Below are 12,502 nucleotides of genomic sequence, written 5' to 3' on the forward strand. Positions count from 1 at the left end.
CCCTGCCACCCTGAGCTCACTGGCCCTGCCGCCGCCAGCTGACTGTTGCTGTCTTCCAGTGCTGATGAGGCATGCCAGGCCTGGCCCCATGCAAGGCAGCTGCTGGCTGCGCCACACTTTCTTCCCAAGGCCACTTGCTCTGTTCTCCAAATCAGGCGGGCTGTTCTCTCAATGCTCTGGAAGGCTCCTGAGGGATTCTAAAACCTCGTGAGAAGGCTGTTAGTGCATCACGAGAATGGTCCTGCAGGCCAGTCTCATGATGCTTCAGAAAGCCTTTGGAAGGCTTCTGAGGCCTTCTGAAGCATTTGTGAGAATGGCACACGTGGTTTGGAGAATGGCACACGTGGCCGTGGGAGGAAGGTCTGGTGCGGCCAGCAACTGCCTTGCGTGGGGCCAGGCCAGGTACGCCTTGTTGTTGTCTTAAAAGCTCAGGCCCCCTGAGTGGTGTGGAGCTGAAGACCTATTCCCTGAATTTGGGAGAGAAAACAATTTTACCTTTGCAAAGGTGGCTTTCTGCCTACCTGAAAACACAAATCACACAGTAATTCAGGCAAAAGCAAAAGCATTTATCAAGGGGGGGTCAAGTCCTTTTATAGGATATAGAGACAAATGCTACATACATTCAGTATATGTGATATGTCATAAAACAAGTAATCAAACAATAAAAGACATTGATTACAGGTGATAATTGAACAATAGAAAACATTGATTCTAGATAACATTCCACAAGTGGCAAATTTACAGGTTACATCACTCCCTTTCCCAACCAGGTTTGTATCTTTAAAACTTGCAAGTATATTCTAGGACTTTTAGAATATGCTCCCTATTTTTTAGTTGCTAAAAAGGCAAGTTCTCACATAACCAAAAGAAATGGCCTTATCCCAGAAGAAAAACATGTTTTCCTCAAGTTAGAAAAGACTCCTAAACTGCCATTTTAGAAATGCTGATATCATCTTTAAAAAGCTAATAATGAAGCCTAAAAATTCCAGGTAACATTGTCAGCAGCAGGAGGAGAACGGTGAGGATCAGCTGGGTACACCCAGGCTGGCAGGGCCAGCGGAGTGCAGGGTGGCAAAGCCTGCAGAGGCAGTGGGGTGCAAGGCAGCCAAAAGGGCAGAGATGGGAGGGGATACAGGGGGGTGGGGGGAGTTGAAGAGGAGGCAGTCCCTTACCTTACCAGGGCTCAGGGCTGGGAGGAACCTAGCTGAGAGTGGCTTGGATTGGGGTGGGTCCTCACCTAACGACGGGTGGGATTTGGTTAACAAAGGCAATGGGGAGTGCTGGGATTGTCGTTGCTAAGTGATGTGGTCACGCTTTACAACCGCATCACTTGGTGATGGAAATTCCAGTTCCAGTTACCATCATAACTCAAGGACTGCCTGTAATACCGATTTCATCAATTTCCTTCAGTTTCTTATAAAGAAGGGTTTTTGGCCATAGTTATTGGTTCCTTCAAGACCTCTAACTATTGTGGAGCATCTGGACTGAATAAACCATATATAGTTGCTTAACTTGAATATAATGCCAAGAAGCATGTGCACATACATGCACGATAGGCAAAAGTTTTCACTTTTATCAAAGCTGAGTTTTTTTAATATAAATGTATAATTAAGAACCTAAGACAAAGTCTTAACAGCTGAATAGAAATGAATGTAATAGCAAAACATTGGAAAGAAGAAAAACAAACAAGTTCCTCTTGCTCTTTTTACTCTGTCCAAGGTGCTTATGTGAGTCCCATAAATTTCTTTCTTTCAAAACTTTGGGAGCAGCACAAGGCTCTTAGTAGGCACAGCTGTGTTGCCAATTCCAGCATTTGAACTCCTCTCCCCAAAATAGACTGTATGACAAAGATGAACATGTCAGATTAGAGTACATAGGACCTCCCAACCAGTCTCAGACTCAACTGATAAGCCCCTTCCATTTTCCAGCTACCACCTAGCTTGCTTATCGTTATGAAACCCCAGTTATTCAAAGATTGGGGAAATTAATGTATAAGGAGTAAGAGTGAGTTTGTTTGTTTGTTTGTTTATTACTCAAATTTAGCCACCGCCCATCTCCCCCAGAAGAGGGACTCTGGGTGGTTTACAATAAAATCCCACATAAAACATAAACATGAAAATCACATAAAACAATTATGATAAAACACAATAAATAAATAAAATCCAAGAGAGATGTAAAATCCAGGCTGGTGGGAGGGACTCTAGGGTGCGAGCCATCCCCAAGAATGGTTATTCACTTTCCCACCCCAGGCGAGATGGCAGAACCAGGTCTTCACGGCCTTCCGGAAGGTCAGGAGTGAGGGGGCCTGCCTCACCTCCGGGGGCAAGATGTTCCAGAGGGCGGGGGCCACTACAGAGAAGGCCTGTTTCCTGGACCCCGCCAGATGAAATTCTCTTATGGACGGGGTCCGCAGCATGCCCTCTCTGGATGATTGGGTGGGGCGGGCCAATGTAATGGGGATGAGACGGTCCCTCAGGTAACCTGGCCCCATGCCATGTAGGGCTTTAAAGGTAATAACACCTTGACTTGGACTTGGAAGCAAACTGGCACCCAGTGCAGCTCACGCAGCAACAGTGTTATATGTGCCCACCTAGGTGCACCAAAAATAGCCCGCGCGGCTGCATTTTGGACCAGCTGAAGCTTCCAGATACTCTTCAGGGGTAGCCCCATGTAGAGCGCATTGCAGTGGTCTATATGGGAGATAACCAGGGCGTGAGTGACTGTTCGGAGGGCTTCACGATCCAGGAACGGGCGTAACTGGCGCACAACCCGAAGTTGAGCAAAGGCCCTCCTGGCCATGACTGCCACCTGCTCTTCGAGCAGGAGTCGTGAGTCCAGGAGAACCCCCAGATTATTCACTGAGTCTGTCTGGGGCAGTGCCACCCCATCCAGAACTAAAGATGACAGTTTCCCGGAAGATGAAGCCCCATCAACCCACAGCCACTCCGTCTTACGAGGGTTCAGTTGAAGCCTGTTGTTCCCCATCCAGACCCCCACAACCCCCAGAAAGGGCAGTCACTGCATCACTTACTTCACTTGGGATAGAGATGTATAATTGGGTATCATCAGCATACTGATGATACCTCAACCCGTGGTGACAGATGATCTCACCCAGTGGTTTCATGTAGATGTTAAACAAGAGAAGAAAGAAAACTGAACCCTGCAACACCCCACAATGGAGGGGTCGAGTGTCGGATCTCTCCTCTCCTATCACCACCGACTGGGACTGGCCTTGGAGGAAGGAGGTGAACCAGCGCAGAACTATGCCGCCCACCCCCAATTCCCTGAGCCGTCCCGAAAGGATACCATGGTCGATGGTATCGAAAGCCGCTGAGAGGTCAAGGAGAGCAAGGATGGATGCACTGCCTCCATCCTGCTCCTGCCAGAGATCATCCATAAGCGCGACCATTGCAGTTTCCGTCCCATATCCTGGCCTGAAACCTGACTGAAAGGGGTCCAGATAATCCGTTTCCTCCAGGACCCTCTGGAGTTATAACGCCACCACCTTCTCAACCACCTTCCCTAAAAAAGGGAGGTGGGAGACTGGATGAAAATTGTCCAGCACAGTTGGGTCCAGAGATGGCTTCTTGCGGAGGGGGCGCACCAGTGCCTCCTTAAAGGCGACCGGGAACACCCCCTCGCTCAGGAATGTATTTACCATCGCTTGGACCCAACCACGTGTCACCTCTCGAGCTACCTTCACCAGCCAGGGGGGGCGTAGATCTAAATGACAGGTGGTGGCATTCACAATCCAAAGGATCCTGTCCACTTCCTCGGGTCCAACCGGATCAAGCTGCTCCCAGATAACAAGGTTAAAACATTCCCTCGGTATCTCCACAGACCCTGCTTCACGCATGGAGTCCAACTTAGACCGGATCCGAGTGATTTTATCCTGCAGATGCTCAGAAAACTCTTCCTCACAGCCCTGTAGGTGGGTCAGTGGGCCCACCTTCCCCGAAAGGGTACGTGTGATCTTAAACAGGGCCATTGGATGGCAATCTGCAGATGCAATAAGAGCGGAGAAATACTGCCGTTTCGCCGCTCTTACCGCCACAAGGTAGGCCTTAATAGCGGCCCTAGCTTGTGTTCAGTCGGATTCGGTCTTTGTCTTCCTCCAGCGGCGCTCTAGGCGTCTCGTAAGCCTCTTCAAAACTCTCAGCTCCTCCATGAACCACGGGGAGTGTCAGGTTGGATGAGGCAAGAGAGGCCGCACAGGCGCGATCCTGTCCAAGGCCCCGGCCACTTCCCTGTTCCAGCAGCAGCCAGGGCCTCCCCTGGACCGTGCAGCAGATCCCTGGGCACCTCCCCCAGCTCCCTCTGAAACCTCACTGGGTCCATCAGTCGCCGGGGGCGGACCAATCAAATGGTTCCTGCCCCCCTGCGGAGGACAGCAGCATAGGAGAATCTCAGGGCCACCAGGGCGTGATCTGACCATGACAATGGGGATAGATGCAGCTCTCCCTTCAGATCACATTGCCATTGCTCCGACAAGAAGACCAAGTCCGGAGTGAGACCACTGTCTCAAGTCGGGTCCCGAATGATCTGGGACAGGCCCATGGCTGCCATGGTAGCCATGAACTCCTGAGCTGCCTCTGAGGCACGCCCCAGGGAAGGCAGATTGAAGTCCCCCAGAACCATAAGTTTGGGAAACTCCACCGCCAAACCCGAGACGGCCTCCAGCAGCTCAGGCAGGGAGGTTGCTACGCAGCAGGGGGGCTGGTACAGTAGCAATACTCCCAACTGTTCTCGGGAACCCAACTTGAAGAACAGGGTCTCACAGCTGGCAACTTGTGGGGCAGGGCCCCTGAAGGCCACAAGAGACTCTCGGATGACAACAGCCACCCCTCCTCCCCTACCCTGGTATCTCGGCTGGTGCCACACCCAAAACCCAGCTGGGCACATTTCCGAGAGGGCTACCGCCCCTTCTGAGCCCAGCCAGATTTCAGTGATACACGCCAGGTCTGCCCCCTCCTCTGCGATCAAATCGCATATGAGGGGGCCTTTGTTGTTAACTGACCTGGCGTTAAGCAGCAGCAGCTGGAGACCAGGGCCCTCAAGGATCTGCTGTCCAGGGCCCGGTCTGAAATCGGAGGGCCGGAACACGCCACCGGTAACAAACACCGGGGGCGTCTTCCCCGAAGAAGGCCCACCCTCCAGTTCCCGTCATAGCATCCCCGACCCGTCACCACCTTGATGATATACCCCACTCTATAGCACCCAGAATTTCCAGGCCCAGTTGCCTCCACTCCCAGACCTCCAGAAACCCTGGGTGGAAATAAGGGTCTCCTCCCCCATTCTCCCGAATCAATCAACAGCCAGGCAATGACCAGCCCCACAGCGCACCAGCTCACGCTCTTGGCGCTGTGGGAGTCTAGCCAGAGCTCCGCACACCTACCCTGTGCCCCCCTCAGCTTCTCTCACTGGTCGATGGGGAGCACCCACCCATTCCTGTCCCCCCCCCCCGTCTCTCACACAGGGGGTAGACACTGTCTCACACTCTCATGCACAAACATACAACTCTGCCCCCCCTGAATCTCTCACCTTCGGAGGGGAGAACCACACCCACACAGGAGGGACCCTCTTAACTGCCTGCCGTCTCTGGGAAGGTTAGGGGATGACTCGCACCCACAGCTTACCCTCCCCCCAAAGTCTTCCACCAGGAGGCTCTGGTGCGGAATCCACTATCCTGGAGACCGTTGTTCCACCCAGGCCTGGCTGTCCCATCCGGGTCTTGTCGCTCTGCCGGTCCGCCACTCCACCAGCCACTGCCAGGGCCCAGCCTCGCTGCCCGGGACCAGGGCCCAAGGAAGCCCCAGGCCCACCGCTCCTCACCACACACCGCAGAGTCGCCACGACCACCAAGGCCTTGCCTGGCTGTCCCAGGGCTCGTTCTGCCGGCTCACCACTCCGCCAACCACTGCCAGGCCAGCCTCGCCAAGGCCCAGGGGCCAGAAAAACACCAGGCCCGCCTCTCCTCGCCACAAGCCACAATTGTCGTGAGCCCCCCAAACCTTGTTGCCGAGCCTCATCCGGAACCACGGAGACTCTCAGGCCACGCCATTGAGGCCATCGTGTCACCCAGCCCCAGTCCATTCAGTTTGCCGCACCAGGCCGCAGAGTCCACCGGGACCTCCTGACGCCCGCCACAGCCCCCCGCTCACCGCCAGTCCAGGTATTGAAGTCCAGGCTGGGAAGAGCAACATATCTAAGCCCGGGCTATTTAAATTAAGCCCAGGCAATTCTTGTCTACCTCAGCCCCATCAGTAGCAAGGCAGTGGGTTGGTCAAATGGACCAAAAGAGCCGAAAGCCCCCGAAATTCCACAGCGCTAAGAGGGAAGGAGCGTCAGCGTCTCCTCCCGGCCGCCATCTTGGGAAGGTTAAGGTTATATTTATTTAATTTGATTTATATCAAATAAATCAAATTTGTTCAGGAGCTCAAGAAGGTATAGGTAGTGTAGACAGCACAAGCTGACATAAACGTAAACAGCACAAAGCTCCCCGTGTGGGGGAGATGGGCGGTGATAAAAATCTGATAAACGTTTAGCAGATTAGTTGCCTTCTAAACATAATTCTTGATTTACTTCATGGCCTGGATAATGTCCCTGCCCCTGACACCTCTTTAGCACTTCTCCCCAGCTTTGTGGGAACTTCACACTCTGAAATTCAGCAGCAAAATGGCCAAATTTTGGCCGCCTCATATTTGGGCTGGTAAGGAAGACTGATCTCCCTTGGGTGGTGGTAATGAATCATCCTACATGTCTTGTTATCTATCCATCTGCTTTTGAGACAAGAGGCTCAGTATACCTCACAGTTAGGCATAGCCCTTATGATTGGCTTTGATTTTTTTAAAAAATCGATTCAGTTGTGCTTTACTTTTTATTTCATGTTTTTCAAAAAGTGCTTGTATTAAAGAAGTTTGGGGCATATTTTCATCTTTTCAGGTAATCAGCAAGAACAGCATTAAATAAAAGAACATAATTTTTCTTTTCTAGATTGCCTGCGGCTATGCACATACACTAGTGTTAACAGATGAAGGCCGTGTCTATGCCTGGGGAGCCAATTCTTATGGCCAGCTGGGAACTGGCACTAGGAGTAACCAGCCATACCCTGTGCCGGTCACAATAGATCAAGACAGGTACAATTTTGTCCATCATGACTCAATAATCAGAAGAGTTTTAGCCTGTAACAGTACTTCTGGTTTTAAACATCAATAGATAAGGACCTAAGAATAAACTCCTGTTACTGAATTGTTCGTCTATCTGAATCTAAAGCAGCCAGGCCCAATAAAAGTGCTTCTGACAGTCAAAAAAGGGCCATTCAGTGCTGTGTAAGTTAACCATTTGGTAGTTTTCTTTGCTTGCCAACTGCTCTACGGTAGAGAACCAGTTACCAGCCTCTTGTGAATTGGTAATTTATTTATGTTCGAAGGCTATGCTCTTATCTTTTTATCCCACAAATGTGATCTGAAGGGTGGCTATCTCAATAGCTAAACAAAAAAGATTGAGGCAAAAATAAGCAATACAAATAGCAGAACAGAAAATACATCAGGAATGGAATCATACATTCTAAACCAAAACTTAGAAAGCAATAGTTTAAACACAAGTCTGATAAAATAAGGGTTGTTTTAGTGATAATTTGGCATAAAGCAAAGGTATTCTCTCAGGTGGGAGGAGATGGGCGGGGACAAATTAAATAAATAAATAAATAAAATTACAAGATTCTTTTCTGGAGTTGAAAAAGATCTCCAGGCATATTGACCAAAAACTAGTTTTCCTTTGTTTTAATATCTTTTAATATTGACATTTAACAAATTTTATTTCAACTTTATATTTTGCCTTGGATAAAGGCATAATGTCTTTCAATACAGGTAGTCCTTGCTTAACTATGGTAATTCGGACCAAAATTTCCATTGCTAAGCGATTCAGTTGTAAAGCACAACGTCACCTGACTGCACTGCTTAGCAATGGCACTCTCTGGTTACCATTGTTAAGCAAATCACTGCAGGTCCTTAAGCAAGGACCTCACATGACCACAACTTTGGACTTCTTACTGGCTTCCATGTTGACTTTGCTTGTGGGAAGCTGGAAGGGAAGGTTGCAAATCGCGATCATGTGACCATGAGGGTGCTGCGACAGCCAGAACTTTGAGGACTGGTGGTAACTACTACTAGTTCAGAGCTGTCGTAAGTTCAAATGGTTGCTGAACAAGTGGTCATTAACCGAGGACCACCTGTACTTATGGAACGCTTATCACATCAAATAGATACATTTGAACAATTACATATAGTGTATGATACTTATATTTATTTAGATATTTATATAATACATATATAATATTATATAATATATAAATATATATTTAGATACTTATTTAGGTATTTAGAATAAGTAGGCACATTTTTGTCTTTATTTCCAAAGTTAGCTATATCAATCTGTTGCAACAAAAATCACCACATCATCTGGCACCTTAAAGAATAATAAATTTTTATGGCAAAAGCTTTCTTGGACTACAATCCTTGTTAACCGATACATATAGCATCTTGTACTGTGAGAAGTGAAACTTCAAAAATAAAAAATAGAAAACAGAACGCAGGAAAGAAAAAATAACTTTCCTCAGGAATTTCAGAGCCACTCGACCAGCATTACAAATGGATTACCTACAGAAAGACAGTGAACTCAAGATCTTCCTTGAGAATGTTCTGCAATATTATTGCCCAAATTCAGATGCAGTGTCTGAATCTGTGTTGAGAATTACTTGAAGTAGTCAGAAGCAATATTATAAGAGAAAAAGGAACATTTTGAACAGGGAGCTACTGGGTACTCCTCCTTAATACAGCCAGGGAAGGAAGATCTCATAATACATGTTTGAAGGTGATTGGTTTTAAATAAACTACAACTAAGATCAAGCACCTAGTGGGCAGGTTTAGATGTGTTTCTAACGGATGATTAATCAAAAACAGATATAAAAGATTCCAGTCTCCTCTAATGCAGGTGTGCCAGAGAGGGGAAGGATGTGAGTTCATACAGTGATTTCTTTGAGAGATGAAACAGTCAGAAACCATGGTTTGCAGTTTGTGCTAACTGGATTTTATATTATGGCTGAATTTACATACTGTTGACAAATCATAGTACCTCAAGAAGTTGCTTTATCTTGCCAAGCTGTATCTTGGGCAGATAGAGAACAAAACTGAATTGCTCAGAATCATGTTTGAGCTTTGTGAAGTACAATAGGCAGCCTGTAGTGAAGGTACTTACTAACAAACATGAACAATGGTCTTGTGTTATGTCTTGGAGATTGAGCTTGAGATCTGTGCAACCCTGTATGACCTGCTCTCAGGTTCAAGTTCAAGAGCTCCTCGTGGCAGGATGTGACATCATACTGGTAGTAAGATGGAGTAGCAACCGTCAGTAATTGGGGATGCTGAGTTCCCAGGAGCAGTGGGAACCAGTACTGCTGAAAAGCCCACAATCCCGAAGAGAGGAACCTGCTGCCTCCCTGCAAATTCCAAGTATAGTGCCATGAATGAGTTGGACTCTTGGGGACTAGCAGCAGTAGGGCCTGAACAGCATTTGTCACTCTAGTGTAATCCAAATACACACATCACATTGCTGTAACTAGAAAAGCTGATTAGAGAGCCAGAAATGCATGGATATTAAACAAAAGGCCTACAAGAAGCCAAAGAATTCAAATCCTCCAATGTTTCAAAATATATAAGGCTTCTTGGAACACAAAAGGGAAGCCGTGCTGCTGGTTTGCATTGAGTCAAATGCCTGGGCATTGGCTATCAGTCTTTATGACTCCTGTGGTCAGTCGCATCATGTTCTCCTTAACACTACTGATTTTTTATTATTTGCTTTTCAAATTCAGAATTGTTGAGATTGCGGCATGTCACTCTACCCACACCTCTGCTGCTAAAACCCAGGGTAGCCAAGTATACATGTGGGGTCAGTGCCGGGGACAGTCTGTCACTCTTCCGTTCCTCACCCACTTCTGCTGCACTGATGATGTGTTTGCTTGTTTTGCTACTCCTGCAGTGACGTGGCGTCTCCTTTCAATAGGTGAGCTTCAAATTAACTTTTTTTACAGCTTGCATTCCTGAATCTGAATTAGATCTTGAAGATGTGTACGTTGCCATATTTTAAGTACAGCCCTTAAAAAAATAGTTTGAGTCATGATTAGGAAGAAGTCACATTCTTTTTGGCTGTCAGTACTGCATCCTCTTGCCTGCTTTCTCCTTGGATAAAGATGCAACTTTTTTGTGTGTTTCCCATTTTTCTGCTTGGTTGCATGTGTGCTATAATGATAGCAAGGAACACCACCCATTCTGGGCTTTTGACATTTCTTTCAGTCTGGTATTCTGTAGAAGATGCACTTAGAGCTCACTAAGAGAAGAAAAAAATCAAATGCGTTGGGAGTCAGCAAGTTAGCAAGAGGATCAAATGGGGTGGCCCTGGAAGAATGAGTTCTAAAGACACCACTCTTTTTTGTTGTCTAACCATAAGGTTTAATCTTTAAATGGAATTTGAAAGAAAGATTATCTGAAATTGCCAATTGAAAAGATTTATGGCTTTGTGTGGATTAGGGTTGTCATGCGCTGCCTACCTCTGAATAACGTTCAGACGCTGGTTTGCAAAGCAGGTTCTGGTTTATTTCAGGGTAGGTACAACGTTGGTAGAAAAAAGCTGAGAGTGACAGGAGCGCGCCGGTGCGGGGTTTAAATACCCCGCGCCGGTCAGCGCCCCCTCGCTCTCGGACACGTCACCCCCCTTTGTCCCATGTGTTGCCCTGCCATTGGTTGAGGGTTTCCGGGATCGCCCATCCTCAGGTTTCCATTCTTCTGCTGATTGCTTTCAGCTGGGCGATCCCCGTTGTATTGCCGCTGATGGCTTGGGTGGCTCCGTGATTCGTTTAGCTATTGTTTGTTAGCCGTTAGTCGTTGTGGGTTGATGGCTACTTAACTTGTGCCCCTTCACTTATTTCCTTGTCATTGTCATGAGTGCCATTGCGCTGATGACTTTAGCTCAACGGCACTCATGACATACTGCCCCCCTTTTCGAATAGTGTTCTCCCCCGGTTTTCTTGGTTTTCCCCGTGGAGCTGTCAAAACGCCACATTTTTTTTTTTTTTTTTTTAAAGTTCCCGCCGGAGTAGTTGTCGCCCCTCCCTTTGCTCCTCCCTCTACCACGTGCCTTCCCAGGGTGTGTCCATGGTGCGCATGCTCGGGTTCTGACCTGGCGTGCGCATGCTCCAACCACACCCTGTTTGTTTGGCTCAGTTCAGCGAGGCGAGAGGCGTGGCTGGTCGGGTGCTGCTCAGCTCCAGGTAGGGCCCTTCTTTTCTTATTTAGAGTGCGTCGCCTTTGTTGTGTCTCCTGGGCGTTGCCCCCAGGTTGCCCTGTTGACTTGCTTGCCACTCCCCCGCGGCCGGGGGGCGGGGGGAGGGTGCTGGCGATCGTTTGTCACCACCCCGTGGGCCCGGGGCGGGGGGAGTGAGTCCCGGGGGGGGGAAGGTCCACCCAAGTCGCGGGCTTGGGGGGGCCCTTTCCCTTGGGGCACGGGAGGCGGGGGGGGGCCTGCGCGGGGGGGGTTGGTTTTGCTGACCTTGATTGCGGTTTGTCGGGGTATGCCCGGTGAAATGCTCTGGTCAGGTCAGGCGCGTTAACGTTGTGCGCCGCCACCCATTCCGGGTGGGGGAAGTGTTTCCACCTGACCAGATAGTGTAGAGTTCCTCGTTGCTTGCGGGAGTCGAGGATGTCCCTGATCTCGAAGTGGTGTTGCCCGTCGATCATTAGCGGTGCGGGCTGTGGCGTGCTTGGGTGCCATCGGGAGGTGGTTGCCGGTTTTAGGAGGCTGGTGTGGAACACCGGGTGGAGTCTCCGGAGGTTGTGTGGCAGGTCCAGGCGTATTGCTACCGGGTTCACTATTTGCGTGACTCGGAACGGCCCGATGTACTTAGGCCCCAGTTTTTTCGAGGGTTGGGTTGACTTTAGGAACTTGGTGGAGAGATAGGCCATATCCCCCGCCTGGAACGTCGGTTGTTGGCGCCGGTGCTTGTCGGCCTGCTCTTTGTAAGCAGCCTGTGCCTCCTTCAGCGCCGCCGTGATTACTGGCCATGCTTCCGCGATCTTCCGTCCCCAGTCGCTGGCGTCCACCTGTGGTTCCGGGGGTTGAGGTAGCTCCGGTATGGGGACGAAGTCGCGCCCCGAGACTACTTCGAACGGGGTTTTCCCCGTGCTCGTGTGGACGGCGTTGTTGTATGCGACTTCGGCGAACGGGAGCAGTTCAGCCCAGTCGTCTTGGTGGTAGTTCGTATATGATCGTATAAATTGCTCTAAGGTGGCATTAAGAACCTCAGTGGCTCCGTCCGTCTGCGGATGCCAAGCCGTAGATAGGGCCTGTTGGGTCCCCGTCAGCTTCAGGAAGGCCCGCCAGAATTTGGAGGTGAACTGTGTGCCCCTGTCGGTCACCACACGTGCGGGACATCCGTGTAGCCTGTACACGT

General features: G+C 49.2%; 1 protein-coding gene across 6 annotated transcripts in view; it reads left to right on the plus strand.

Annotated features, from left to right (window-relative positions):
- The window catches only part of LOC134507280 (RCC1 and BTB domain-containing protein 2-like), a 124,138-nt gene that overhangs the window by 15,721 nt on the left and 95,915 nt on the right, over window positions 1-12,502 (plus strand). For all 6 annotated transcript variants that reach the window (XM_063317803.1, XM_063317804.1, XM_063317802.1 and 3 more), the window contains 2 exons: window positions 6,994-7,136; window positions 9,869-10,059. In XM_063317803.1, coding sequence (XP_063173873.1) covers window positions 6,994-7,136; window positions 9,869-10,059 — 334 coding nt within the window. The remainder of the gene's footprint in view (window positions 1-6,993; window positions 7,137-9,868; window positions 10,060-12,502) is intronic.

The sequence above is a fragment of the Candoia aspera genome, chromosome 1 (assembly GCF_035149785.1).
Source record: "Candoia aspera isolate rCanAsp1 chromosome 1, rCanAsp1.hap2, whole genome shotgun sequence".
NCBI lineage: Eukaryota > Metazoa > Chordata > Lepidosauria > Squamata > Boidae > Candoia > Candoia aspera.